At 43.1% G+C, this 15322-nt stretch overlaps 1 protein-coding gene across 10 annotated transcripts in view; it reads left to right on the top strand.

Moving 5' to 3' along the window:
• Positions 1-15322, top strand: part of tead1b (TEA domain family member 1b) — a 69049-nt gene that overhangs the window by 21709 nt on the left and 32018 nt on the right. For 6 of the 10 annotated variants that reach the window (XM_014175322.2, XM_014175319.2, XM_014175320.2 and 3 more), the window contains one exon: positions 7281-7533. In XM_014175322.2, the coding sequence (XP_014030797.1) occupies positions 7332-7533 (202 nt within the window). In that variant the 5' untranslated portion in view covers positions 7281-7331. Of the gene's footprint in view, positions 1-7280; positions 7534-12952; positions 13020-15322 lie in introns of those variants that run through there. The other 4 variants (XM_014175315.2, XM_045708885.1, XM_045708889.1 and 1 more) reach the window with 3 other exon arrangements.

Genomic DNA, 15322 nt, shown 5'->3' with positions numbered 1-15322 from the left:
AGAACTGCAACGCTGCTGGGTTTTTCACGCTCAACAGTTTCCCGTGTGTATCAAGAATGGTCCACCACCAGAAGGATATCCAACCAACTTGACACAACTGTGAGAAGCATTGGAGTCAACATGGGCCAGCATCTCTATGGAACGCTTTCGACACCTTGTGGAGCCCATGACCTGACAACTCAATGTTAGGAAGGTGTTCCTAATGTTTTGTATACTCAGTGTAGATGCTTATTATCTGTCCAAAAGTAATCTTGTTGTAGTTGTATTGTCATTGCTAAGGAAAAGCAGGACACAGAAAACATTCAATTATGGGAAGAATGTCTCCCCCCTGAATGTTGTACATTTGACAATCTCAAACTTTTTTCCGTAGTGGTTTCCTTTGTTAGCGAAATCTCTTTTCTCCATCTTTTCCAATGACCTTGAGAGAGCGTGACACGTAAAATTGGCCCAAAGTGAAATTCTATGATTGTCAACATCTTTTGAATTGTCCATCCTATATTACTAGTGCAGTGAGCCGAGTCTTTGTATCTTTGGATAGCGCTATCGCCTTTGGAGTTCCAGTAAGGTTTTTTTTGGCAAGCACCCAGATTAGACAGTTCACTTCTCTAGGGACTAAACATATCAATCATGATATAGTTTGTGTCATGTTTTATTACAGAATACGGTTGAATTTTTCCCCCCTGGTATTTTACAAATGTTTACAAAACCCGGTATTTCCTGCCAAAACCGGAAGTGTCATTCGAAAGCATTATAAAGCATTAAAAAGCATGTCTGGATTTGATTGGAGCTTTGATGAGTATGAAAATTCAAACCTGATGCTACCTGAGCCTGATGAGACATATATTAAATACATTTTATGAGCCCTACATTAAAGACTTTTAGCCCAAGCCTAAAAAAGGCCAAATGCCGTTATCCAATACATAGAGTGTCTTTGGAAAGTATTCAGACTCCTTGACATTTTCCACATTTTGTTACGTTACAGCCTTATTCTAAAATGGAATAGATGGTGAGAGACAGAATGCGAGAGAGTGCTTGCGTGTGCACTGATTTAAAGCAACGATATTCGAGTGATAGGCTTTTTTAAAACTGCAGCTGCAATTAAAAAAATTATAATCTTTACAATTAAAAAAACAAGCTGACCCCCGAAAGCCAGGTGGAGATGTGTAAATTACACACGCATTCAGTCTTTATATTGCTGTAGCATAGATTATTCTGCAGCAAATGTAGGCCTTCCTGTCATAAGAAAAAAAGTTACCATGATGAGATGATAAGTCTACGTGCATTGTGAGCTGCGCTCCATACTGAGATGGACTGTCTGTCCCCACCCTCAGCGTTGATTCATCACGCAGAGGCCGTAGAGAAGCCAGATTTAGGCATCGCATTTAATTTAACAGTTGCATTTCACACCATTGTCACGTGTGCTCCCTCTCCGGCCTCTAGGTCACCAGGCTGCTAGTTATGGGTCACACCTGTCACCATCGTTACTCGCACCTGCGCGTCTTCAGACTCACCTGGACTCCATCACCTCCCTGATTAACTTCCCTATATATATGTCACTCCCTTTGGTTCCTTCCCCAGGTGTCATTGTTTCTCTTTCATGTCTGTGCGTTGTTTGTGTTTCTTGTTTTGTATTATGTTTAGTTTATTGATTAAATCACTCACTCCCTGAACTTGCTTCCTGACTCTCAGCGCACTCGTTACAACCATGCTGTTCATATAAATCATTTATTATAATTTACCATTTTCTCATACTTATTTATCCCGGGAAAAGGGAGTGGTTTGGGCGGTAAATCCTGGAAAATCTCAGTAACCAGGTTCCCGCCATTCAACCGTATCACTGAACTCTCTGAGGTATAAGTTGTAATTTTCTTTGTTTATGCATGTTGATAAATAGATTTTTGCCCTGATTCGCTCTATCACTCTCTTGCTTTCTCACTTTCTTTTTTCTATCATTCTCTCTCTCTCGCCATCTTTCTCTCTCTCTGTCTCCCTCCTCTCTCTCTCTCTCTCTCTCTCTCTCTCACACTCTCTTTCTCTCCCTGTCTCTCTCTCTCTCCCTCTTTATATCTCTTGTGTAATAATGGATGAGACACATCAGTGCCTTATCATCCAACCAGAACAGATACCAGAAATCCTGCCATCAAACAACAGCCACGTGGTGTATCCTGTTAAGCTTCCATCGTTTTTTTTTACAGATCCAAATCCCCAATCCTTGAACTGTTGGTGTGTGTGTGTGCCTGTGTGTGTGTGTGTGTGTGTGTGTGTGTGTGTGTGTGTGTGTGTGTGTGTGTGTGTGTGTGTGTGTGTGTGTGTGTGTGTGTGTGTGTGTGTGTGTGTGTGTGTGTGTGTGTGTGTGTGTAGATGTCTGTAAGTTGTGAAAGAGGCGTGTAGGGGCACATCCTGGCTGCAATGATTGGGGAGACTTTTCAGAGAGGGGTACAGCCTTAGGAGAACCTGTGAACACACACACAGATACAATGAACACAACCTTTTGGTGAGGAAAGCTATTGAACTCCACTATGATATTATAAGTACATCAATACAAAACTATATAATCATAGGCCTGGCTTATGACCGTGCCACTGAGATTTAAAAGCATTGAATTTGCCATCCACAGTGTTAGGCTCTTAGAGAAGGGAAATCCTCATTTCCAATTTTATGTTAGAGTAGACACGATGCAAGAAATCATCTATTGTATGTGAAGAGGGTTACAGGAATATGTGTGAGGAGAAAAGTATACGCTTTGAGTACACGCTGTTGTTTCATCATTGATTTGATTTTTGGGAATTAAATTAATCAAATTAATTTAAAGTGGTTGCATTATAGTCATCACATACTTTTCATGTGGAGTTTTGTTGATGTCTGTGTTCTTGTCCATTAGTCTTGTCATTATGATGACTGGAACAGTTGGGTTTAGTTGAGTTGGGAATTTGATTAGAGTTTTACGGAAATATTTCCAGACATTCAATTAACTGTAATAACTCACAAAAGCCACAATGCTCTTTACTTGCTGAAGGTTGCAGGTGTTCGTATTGTTTCATCATTTTTGTACTATTACGCAGAAATATATGAATGGAGCCAGATTGAGAAGCTCTCATCTACCATACAGTTCCATTATTACAGCCAAATGCATTTTAATTAAGCATCTTTCTACTTTGTAGACATGCTGTAGGGCAGCTAATGCAATGTTGCTCTACCAGTCTAGCTCCATAATTGTATTGAAAAGTGTACAGCAAACACCTGCTTATAGTTAGTTATAGGTTAGTGCACACCAGATGAAATGATCATGTTTTTTGGTGGGCTATGAATGATGTACGATCGAGAGAAAGCGCCTCTCCCTGGGTGGGAATGGGATTTGTCTGTAGCCTATGGTGTCCTTGTTCTGGGTATGTCTGAAATGCTTCCCCTGCTTTGAGAGCGAGGTGTAGCGACAGCAGCCGAGCCACAGTATATTGTTGCATGACTAATCTCTGTCTCCCATCTGCCACTGGGGCCTGGACAAACATCACCACTTCAGCATCATCTGGAGACATATTGCACTAATCACAACACTCGTCTCTCTCCTGGTCCAAACACACACACAGCCAGCTCAGCATAGCATACCTGTTATGGCTAAAGCACCCAGGCACATTCCCCTATGAGTGTATTTATACATAAGGCTGTGTAACATAGACTAAATATTAGAGACACACTTGTTTGATTGCTGTAAAAAGTTCTTAACAGCACAGTAACTCTGTTAGGTTACTATGCTCTTGGCCTGGTGTGCATTTAGATTTGGCTCAGTTCAGCTACATGTTGTATTGGTGAATTTCTTTCCCTTGCCTTTCATTGCTCAAGTCTATAGGGGACAGCAATGATTTATGTTCGTCATGTAAGTGTTTTAGAGATGAAAAGTCAAGGTCTTGGGACTCAGCAAATCCTCCATTCTCTCCTATCAAGAAAGAGAAGTGTTTTATTTTCTTTTTGTAAACATGCCCCTGCGTTTGTTCCTCCATTAAGACAGCTGAGTGATCATAGTTTAGAGGACGTTCATTAGAAGAATAGTCAAGGTGTTCTATGATATTCGTCTTGTGTTTAAAAACATGTTTTATTAGTAAAAGAATGTGCAAACTTTCAGCAAACAATGTCTACTGCTATGCTCTACTGATGATCTCACTCTGTTCAAAACGTCAAGAACGACTCACTTGTCAATGTCGAGAGATCAATGAAACAAAGGGTTATCAGTAATTGAAACATAAAGACATACACGTCAAACTCTGGCTAATTGAGTGAACCCGATCTCATGTTTCCTCAGCATGCTCAAGGAGGTGATCATCCGCTTGGACCCAGAGCACATCTGGTTGTCGAAGGTGCTCTCCTGAGAGATGCTCCTTATGGAATAGTGACAGAGGTCAATTATTTAGGGGGATTTATTACTACGCCAAATGACTGCAGAGTCACTTCAGCCATGCCCAGTGATTAAGCTGTTTTAACTCAATAGATTTATCTGTTGTTCTCTAACACTTGTTCAGGTTAATAGACTACAGCGTGCTAATGACAGTGTTAGGTTAAAGTCATTAATTCAGGGGACATACTGTAGAGTGCTTCTGGCTGTGGTGTCTTTGTGGGAAATAAACTTCTTAACGCCCTTGACAATGTATTATTCCATTGAATTGACTTTGGCGAATGGTGGCAATAAACGTACCAATAACAAGAGAAATGGGTATTCTATGACACCAATATGTCATAGAATTATGCGGACATTGATTATATCACAATGTAACTGCCAATAAGTAAATGCATTTGTAAATAGCATTGACTTACTGTAGATCTGCCAGCTGTACGATGTGGATGCTTCTACTGGCCAAGAGAGGTACTCCTGAGCCCCTTTGCTGCCTCAGTCTTTTAAACTCTTTGTGATTACATGGCATGGAGTGTGTGCCGCTGTTTCTCCCCTCAGAGTAATCCTGCAGCAGATGCGGCTGCACACCATCCTCAGCAATGGATGGAGGAGAGAGAAAAGGTTTATTTATAGTGGTTATATTAACAACATTAATTTAGAGTACCACTTAAAATGAATGAATTAGCCTACCAAGTTCTATTATACCATTTCAATGTTATGTATTACCCCTTCACCCCTACCCCCGTCGATCTTTATACCCCAGATTCAAATATTTTCTGCTCTATTATTTTCATGTAGCAATATGATAGGCCAAGGATTTATGCTGCCCTTCCCTAGCGGTAAATGCTAGTTGTGGTTGAGAGCTCAGCTTTTTTTTGGACGGGGGTGGGGTGGTGGATTCAATAATTCATTGCACGCTTCAGTGTAACAGTATTCATTTCCTGGTGTGGCGCGTTAGGGGAAACCACCTGTAGAAAAGCGGGGAAACATTAGCCCATTGTGGGATGAACATGGCCATGAGCTCACTAAACACCCCTCCAAATGTCAGTGTTGTTTCCCTCTTTTGGAGGGAAATCATGAGCTAGCATGGAAACCAGACGTGTCCAGACACTCACGTTAGCTCTCGCTCTCTTTCTCTCTCTCGCTCTCTCTTTTCTCTCTCTCTATTTTCTCTCTCTCTCTCCATTTATCATTTTTCTCTCTTTCTGAATGGTGAACCCCTGGAAAGAGCATTCACAACCATTTAAGAAAAATAAATACTGTATCACAGAGAAGACTCATTTTTCAGAATCCCTTACGGCAATGGCATTGGCAATGACAAATGCAAAGGCGTGTTTTTAAAAGGTCCTCTCAAAAATACCACTATTACAACTTGACTGGGTTTGACTTGTTGAAGAAGTTAAGAAAACATCTTGCTTGAGATTAGGTATTACAATCATGACCGTGCTGGATGTGATTACCAGTGGAGTTTATTATTCAGTCTGGGTGGAGTGAGCAAGGCTGGAGAAAAAGCCCAAGCCATTTAGTGGTCGAAATGGACGTTTTTTCCCCTCCCTCATCAGTCTGTGAGTAAGTTCTGCAGTGTCAGCAGTCAGCTCACAAAAACGGAATTCAGTAAACGCTCCCTCCACTCTCTGGGAGGTTTTTTTCTTCTCCCAAACAGCTTGCTCCCATCCCCCCTTTCCCCCCTCACGAACCGACATTCTAGAAGAAACATATGCTGCTAGTCCCACTTCACAACAGCTTGTGCTGCTTGAATAGGATCTTGCCTAGAGAGGAAGCGGTCGTCTGGAAGGGGAGAGGAGGATAGGGAGGGAGAGGGGAAGATAGGGAGGGACACTGGGAAGTGTGGGGGGGGGGGGTTGCTAGAGTGAAGGGCTACAAAAACATCCACCAAATGAACTCCCCAGTTGTGATTTTCACCGTTAAAATTCAAAAATTCAACTCAGCATGATTGTCTACAGCAATACATAAGAACCTACATTGCTTTTATGAGTCACTTTGTGGACAATCGTTTTGATTGAGGAGAGATGGACACTTTCAGTTTAGGTACTTTTCTGCCTCCTCTTTCGCTTACAGTCTAGCAGTTTGAATGAGTTTTTAATGGGGATCTAATTCAGAGCAGGTTGTTTACGCAGCATAAATGCAAAGAAATTGAGGAATCTCACAGTGGAATTTTCTATGTCAAGGGAATTCACAATGTGGAAAACAGACTCTTTCCTTGAACAAAGAGGACAGGGGATATTTTTTCCCGTTTGAAATTTAAAGTGGTACAGATATGGTTGTGTCCTTTCTTGAGTGGGCTTCTCTATTTCTTTTTGCCTCATAAACATTCTACAGTTCTCCTACATGAATTTCATCCAGATTTAAGAGTCTATTTGACAGTCCTGACAGCTGGTATAAAAAGGCTTCAACTGCTCCTGTGCAGGAGATGCCAGGTGCGCTGTATGTGTTTTAGGGTTATGTTCTCATTAGATATTTTATGTCTGCAGTCTTGTATTTTTTATTTGCCTGCTTATCTATTTTGGAAAGTAAAGGAGATGATTCTACTACAACAAGCTAAAAATGTATCCTGTGATGAAGTCGCTGCATGTGACCTCCATCACATCATTTGTTTTAAATGGGAGCTAACATTAAGTATTTTCAATAGTACCATTTAAAATGTCAGACAAAAACTAGCATAAAGGAACGTTTCAGTCCCTTCCATGGCATCTAGTAAAACTGTACCACAGTCATCCTAATCCTAACATTGGTAGATAGCTAGGCCAAGAATCCTCTCCTGTTTGGCTCACCACACTATTGACCAGTGGCCATGAGCAGAGTGTTGTCGTCTTGGAGGCAGATGCCTGTGCTTTGGAGAGTGACGGATGGTTTGTGTTTGTTTATTTGGGAATTCCAGATCTCTCCTTACTGTGCTCCAGGCTTCAGCTTGGAGATCCCAAGCACCACCATGGACCCCAGCAGCTGGAGCGGCAGTGAGAGCCCTGCCGAGGACATGGAGAGGATGAGCGATTCGGCAGACAAGCCACTGGACAATGACGCCGAGGGGGTGTGGAGCCCCGACATCGAGCAGAGCTTTCAGGAGGCGCTGGCCATCTATCCCCCCTGTGGGCGCAGGAAGATCATTCTATCTGACGAGGGAAAGATGTACGGTAAGTACATGGGGTCAGGGATGTGGGTTGGTACATGGGTTCCGGGATGTGGGTTGGTACATTGGGTCAGGGATGTGGGTTGGTACATGGGGTCAGGGATGTGGGTTGGTACATGGGGTCAGGGATGTGGGTTGGTACATGGGGTCAGGGATGTGGGTTGGTACATGGGGTCAGGGATGTGGGTTGGTACATGGGGTCAGGGATGTGGGTTGGTACATGGAGTCAGGGATGTGGGTTGGTACATGGGAGGAAGAGCGAGGATACCCTCCTTTGTAATTATATATTACTATTTTTTATTATGTAAATGTTTTAAGATGGTAGTCACAACATTTCACTTTTAAAACCAATTGCATATCATCATTACACACTCAAATAATCTTGGTATGGGACCTTAAAAAGTGCCCAAAGTGACTGAGGAAGATTTTCAGAGAGATTCAGCGTTGATAAATGTCAATCAGGAATTAATTTGTGGGACTTACAGTCTGTTAAGGGCTCCTTGGCGGTAGCCATACATTCATGTCCCTTCTCTGCAGAAGTAGGAGTCTATAAGTAAAGCAGCATTAACTATTAGGCAGGGGCAGATGGTACTGTGGCTGCCACCAGCTGTGGCTGCCACCAACCCCCCCCTCCCCCATTCCTGGCTGGGTGATGTCATGGAAAGAGGGAATATTTTCTTTCTGCAGTGTTGGACTCTCTCACAGCCTGTCAGTGTCAAGTGAAAGCAGAAAGCCCCTCGGGGTGTTAGTTTGCAGCTGTCATGTGACCCCTCCGGCCAAACCAAATGTAAAGTCTAGGAGTGGCAGCGAAGCCCCCTCAGCTGCCGGTACAAAGAGGCTTCAGACCACCCGACCAACCAGCTCACCACCCCAGCACCACCTCCTCTCTCCTACAAGCCGAATGGGAGTGCCAAAGAAACTCACTCACACTCTCCTTGCTCAGGATTAGAGCATAACAAATAGGTTTGCCTAGCAAGTTTTAAATGATTAACGCTAAGGACAAGACTCACTAGTGCAGACTGGACACGCCAGTCTCGTTTTTGGTTGGATGCATTCTTCTCTCCGATAAGAGATCAAATGGCCACCATCAGACAGTTATATTTTAGCTCAGGCACTTCTACCATTTCAAATTCCACAAAACAGCATTTAACATAAAACAGCACATTTTGTGTCAAATGCAAACCTTGGGAGAATTGATAGGCCTTTGCTGGCTCTGCTGATGCATAAAGAATATGATAATAACCAATTCAAGGTTATTAATTTTCATAAAAGTCCATTGTCTTCTGCTCTGTTTGTTTCCAGTGCTGTGTAAAGGGAAGTGCCATGCAGAGTGGTGTTTACAGCTATTCCGTCAGTGGTTGTGTTATTGGTGGTATTGAATGTACCTTGACCTGCCTGAGATCAGGGGGATTGAGCGGAGGTCAACCATGCCAGATGTGCTGGGTATCCGGTTGCATATATACTCACTAGCATAATCCACTGTGTCCCCGGACTGGCCTTTCACTGTGCCCTGAGCCAGAGATGTCAGCCACTCACAGTGAAATATTGACTGAAATATACACTCAGTGGCCAGTTTTATTAGGTACGTCGTTCACAGAAATGGTTCGCTCCTACAGACAGTCAGTCACTTGGCTTGCTATATAAAGCAGGCAGACTAGCATCAAGGCATTCCGTTACTGTTCGATTGAACATTACAATGGGCAAAACAAGTGACCTAAGCGAATTTGCCTTGTGTCAACAGTACAGGCTGGTGGTAGTGGTGTACTGGTGGGGGAATGTTTCCTGGCAGATGTTAGGTCCCTTGATAACAATTGAGTAACAATTGAACACCACAGCATATCATGCCCCAAAGAAGTCAGGCTGTTCTGGAGGCAACATGCGTAGGTGTGTAAATCTAGTGGGATGATCCTTGTTTTGAAATATTGCTTCAAGTACCACTGAAGTTTATCAAGGGATGTGTTAATGGATAATTGATTATGTGAGTAACACTCTCTTAATTTTCATGCTGCACAATTCAATTGCTTTTCTGCAGCACAATGGCCAACGGATTCAAAGATGTGAAGACAACAAGCTTACATGCTGCACATGAAAGCTCTATACAAGGTTGTTTGTTGTGCCTTGGAAACAGACTGGGTCGAGTGCCAGTGTTCAGCTGTGTGAAAGAGCTTTTGAAAGACAGTGTGTAGAGGAAGATTTGTTTTTGTTTTTTTCAGGGGGCTAGGGAGGAGTGGGGACGTGGTCTTCTTTCAGTGCCTAACTAACACAAAGTTTGGTGGGACTTTGAGGCGGGAGGGCGGGGAGGGGAGCAGATTGGAACTGGTCTCAGTGTGTTTGTGGGCTTTTTCTGGGGGCAAGGCTAGCTGTTCTGTTCAGCCCTGCAGCTGTTGCTGGGTCCTAGTGCCAAACCCATCATAGCGTGAACTGTGACCCCACTCATACTTACTGAGCCATTAAGGGGACTGTAGCACTGCCCAGTATGGAAAATAGGCTGCCTTTTTACTGGGACTGTTTTTATTTTAAAAAACATGGGTATAGTGTTTGTTTACATATTATGACTGTGTAATTAAGGAAATAGTAAGAAATATTAAACATCTTACCTTCAAGCAATTTCACCAAAATAATTTCACTCAAATGTTATTGTTTTATTAAGAAATACTATTTGCACAAAAATGTAATAATTATTAAACATTGAAATTGTATTATTATTATTATTAGAAGAATACCCTCTAAAAATTGGCAGTCTGCTATGGATGTAGTCACTGGTGTTGTAAACTGTGGAAAGATGCAGCTCTCAATGAGGCAATGTTGTCTCACAGGAGACACTGTGTCTGACTGGAGAGCCAAGAGGAATCTCACAACCCAGCCTCTTCATCTCCCTCAGGAATCTCACACCTTCCTTCCTTTCTCACCAATCATGAATTGTTGGGATATCTGTATGATGCCGGTGTCATTCTTTAAAAAACAGAGAACAATGGGGATATCTGTAGAGGTAGCCCCCGTGAAAGCAGATTTACCAGCAAGAGCCTCATCTTTAGACATACCGACCTGTTGCATTTCCCAGAGAAAAACTGAAGCGTTTTGTTTATGATGTTAGATATGTGTCTGTTTCTCCCTGCATGCTACAGATTTCCATTAGTGAGGTGCTCTAGCTCGCAGGGCATCACTTCAGAATGCCACCAGAGATGATGAGAAAGCCATGAAGTGGTCCTCAGTGCTGATGGAGGGCATTGATTGGTCTGAAACGCCACAGTGATTTGTGTTTTAAGAGGGCGAGCCGGGCCCTGCCAACCATAGAGCATCTCCCCTCACACAGCCTTGTAATCCTGGTCCACAGGGTTTGGTCCTGATGGACAGACAGACAGACCACTACCGCCCCTCTCATGGCATCTGTGACAGGTGGGGGGGTGGAGACGCAGGTATTTTGGTGATGAGAGACCCTGGGGATAGTACTGGGTACCGTGCATAAAGCTCATCACAAGAGGAATCGTCCTGAGTGCCCTTAAGCCCTTTGGTACCCCCGGGCCGAGTGCAGTTAATTAGCAACAGTCTCTATAGCAACTGCCTCTTGGTTCAAAACAATGTCTAATTTCGGCTTCTTAGCCTATCATGGCGGTGTTTACCTGAAGAGCTTTCTGGTGCCCTGAGTCTCATCGGGGCTGGCGCCGTGCCCAGTCTCAGAGGTTAATTGTGACTGGGGTGAACAACAGCACAGCTGCATGGTAGGCAGAGCCTGGCCCTGGCCCTGGGCTGGCTGATGAGAGGATCATGAAAAGCACAGTGAGAAAGTGGCTGTGGCCCCAAGCCCCCAACACTGCTGCTTACTTACATAATTCACCTGCTGTGCAAGCCTCTATTTAACTCAGCCCAGAAATGGGGTTGACGCATGAAATGACATGCCCCACATTATGAATGTATTCACTGTGTATTTGCATTTACGTGCTAGCCTTGCAATACAAGTGAGTGAGTCTTTCCCATTTTACTGCTGCCAAAGAAAATCTGAATTCATTCAATTTCCCCAGGTGTTGCCTATAGTCACATTTCTTGTATTTTACGCCCATCACTTTCAAAGGATGGCTGTATCTAATTCATGTGTTCCATTGCAGAGCTCTTTAACTCTGGTGTGTGTGTTACATACCGCAGCAAATTATTCCACTTTACATCAATGTAGATAAAGCACTGGCACAGCTATCATAAACCAGTCTAAATATCACAATATGTTTGTGTTGGAGCAGTGAAGCCGTGGCAACAGTAATGATTATGATGTGTGAAACGACCATCTGTGCTCTGCTCTTGGAGGCTGTCTGATTGGGCCCTATCTGGGCCTGTCCAATCACTGTATCTGTTGAGTTTATAGGTGGAAAATGTTTACTGCTTTCTGTCATTTCAGCTTGATGACTAAGGTACAGGTAAGACAGGGCTTTACATACAATTCTGGAGATTGGTGACACTATCAGTCCACATACAGTCCACGTATGTCTTGGTCCTTCTTGTCTTTTGAAACAAAGCTTTCCCATTACTGCTATGCTGTGTGCTCTGTCATCTCATCAGTGGGCCGACCCATGCCCCTCCTACGGGCACTAAGTGGCACTTGGTTTGCAGGGATGCCAAGGATGAGTTAGGCATAATGAGCAGACCTGGCTCACCCCCGATGGCCCAGCTCTGTGCTCCTCTGGGGCCCGCCTTGCCGGCCCTGCAGTGCTTCCAGAGACAGCGAGCGGACCTGAGATCCCCCGCTGGGCGGATAATGAGGAATTCTGGGATCAGCTCAGGCTCCCTGAGTCACCTGCATTCACACAGATTGGAGTGTGCGGAACTTCAGGCCGGAGAGGCATCAGACACCTCCACAATAATCCCCTCTTTGTTCCTGAGCCATTGTGGCAATGGAGCACTGCTGTGTTTTTACACACATAAAGGAAAAATTCCAATTATATTATATTTTTCTCCTGATAAGAGGAACCCTTGAAGTGTAATCTGAGTTCAGTCTGGACAGGCTGGATGTTGGCATTGTGAGACTAGCAATGGGTTGTGTTGAATAATGTAAAGGATTTAAAGGTCATGACTTCATAAGTTGACACACCAAAGTTATGTAGTCATTCTGGGTCAGTCAGTAAAGATGTTTCTGCTTCTATCTGCCCGTCTCTCTGTTTGTTTGTTGTCCGCCCTGCCCCACTCACTACAGTATATTTACTTTATTCTCAGGGACAATGCTTCCAATTGTCTGCTCCTTAAAATTCTGTCGGATTTTCAAAGGGAGACTGTTGCAGTATAACGAGACTCACATGACATTTCAGCCTCTAAAATTCGAAGAGGGTACCTTTTATATGTGCTCTTTGTGCTGTCACTTTAAACCAAGCTCAATGCTGACAATCCTGCTGCTGCTTGCCTGCACCTGTTGTTGTTTTGTGCCCGTGGCAATGAAGAGAGACGTGTGTGTGTGTGTTCGTTCCATACGCCCAGCTCGAAGAGTATGAGGACAGGTGATACAAACAGGTCGGCTTATATTTAAAACTGGATTTCATATCACTTATGTAATCGTAATGTAATCAATTTACATTAGAAGGGATTTTAACCTAGATTCTCAGCTTTTTTGATGATCAGTACTGTTATTTTTAGTAGGGGTCTCCCCAGCATGTAGACCCCAGTGTTGACCTGTGTTGATATTGAAGTGACCCTGTGTGTGAGGTGTGACCAGGCATGGCATGTTGGCACTTGTCTTAGATTCCTGTCTCCTGCCTGCCTGCCTGCTGCATTAACCAGCCTCAGGCTGTTGGGGGATTGCACCACGCTTGGCTGCTCAGCCAGAACAATGGGCCCTGGGCTCTTGTTGTTGTTATTTGTTGACCAGTGGGTGACGGGATGCTATTGGCAGGCGCTTAAATAGTGCTAAAGAGACGGCTTACTCGCAGACGGAGCAATAGGAACAGAGATTTTATTTTATTTTGATTTTATTTTATTTGAGATTGCGTGCAACGTTTTTGAATATTGAGGATGCTTTTGGTGTATCCATATGTCAGGGTTGGATGAAGGAAAATCCTTGTAAATCTCTTTCCGCTGGATTTGTTTAGTGGCATTTAGGGACTTTTCGGTATATTATGTAAATCCATCAGCATACAGTAGCTGGTATGTCTGTTATGAACAGCAGTCTCATCTGCCACTGATGCAGCCCGGTTTGTCTTTTGTAGGTCAGGACCTCAGTTGGTTTATCAATGTCCAGACACAGGCTCCTCATCAGAATGGAATGTACCATGGAATCTCAGATGGCTTTCTTAGAGACTGTGAGAACCCCGACCAATTTATACACAGATAAAGCAGACACACATACATGCATGTAGGCTAAAACACACACACACACACACACACACACACACACACACACACACACACACACACACACACACACACACACACAATCACGGACCTCTGTGTCCTAAAATGATCAACACTGAGGCTGTTTTTATCATTAAATGATTGTACAAAATACAATGTTTGTTTTTCCCATGTAAAGGACACAATCGGGTTTTCAAGTTCCATCCTGTTCTAACAAGAGAAGAAAGAGCGCTTTCTGAAGGTGCCATGTAATTCCTGACCTGCAGGGAAGAGAGAGGGTTACAGTGTGCTCAGTTGTGATTTGACCATAGTGAGGTTTGCTCAATGTTTTATCAGGAATGGTTTGCATGTGAGAGCAGGGTTAGGTTAGTAGGGAATATTCTGCTGCCTGTGTGTGTCAGGGATTTTATGGGGTGTGTCCCAGCAGGGAAGCCTGTGTGAGTCTCTTTAGAGCTGGGCTGGTTTCAGGTTGCACGCTCCCAATTGGCTGCTTTTGTTTGAGTAAAATGCCGGAACTCTGGGCTTCTTAAAGATGCAGTGTCTTATGCTCTCCATTTATGTACAGCATCAGTTTAACACTGATGATGGCACCATTTTATATTTATGAAACCCATTCTACTGATGAGACCAACCATTCTACAATGATAAAACCATTCGGTGTAATCAATGTTTTTATTTTTTTATTTCACCTTTGTTTAACTTCTATGGGCTAGGTGGGACACTAGACCTGCGGGACACAGCCAGTGAAATATCAGGGCGGCAAATTCAAAAACAACAAAATGTCATAATTCAACTTTCTCAAACATACAACTATTTTACACCATTTTAAAGATACACTTCTCCTTGATGTAACCACATTGTCCGATTTCAAAAAGGCTTTACAGCGAAAGCAAAACATTAGATTATGTTAGGAGAGTACATAGACAAAAATAATCACACAGCCATTTTCCAAGCAAGGACATGTGACAATAGAACCCAAAACACAGCTAAAAGAAGCACTAACCTTTGACGATCTTCATCAGATGACACTCCTAGGACATTATGTTACACAATACATGTATGTTTTGTTCAATAAAGTTCATATTTATATCCAAAAACAGCATTTTACATTGGAGCGTGATTTTCAGAAAATGTTTTCCCACCAAAACGTCCGGTGAATGTGCACATCAATTTACAAAAATACTCATCATAAACGTTGACAAAATATATAACAATTATTTAAAGAATTATAGATAGACTACCCCTGGATGCAACCGCTGTGTCAGATTTTAAAATAGCTTTACGGAGAAAGCACATTTTTCAATATTCTGAGTACATAGCTCAGCCATCACGGTGAGCTATTCAGACACCCGCCAAGTTCGGGGCACCCTAAACTCAGAATTAGTATTAGAAATATTCTCTTACCTTTGCTGATCTTCGTCAGAATGCACTCTCAGGACTGCTACTTCCACAAGAAATGTTGTTTC

The sequence above is a fragment of the Salmo salar genome, chromosome ssa26, assembly GCF_905237065.1.
Source record: "Salmo salar chromosome ssa26, Ssal_v3.1, whole genome shotgun sequence".
Classification (NCBI taxonomy): domain Eukaryota; kingdom Metazoa; phylum Chordata; class Actinopteri; order Salmoniformes; family Salmonidae; genus Salmo; species Salmo salar.
This window is presented reverse-complemented; position numbering and strand designations above follow the sequence as displayed.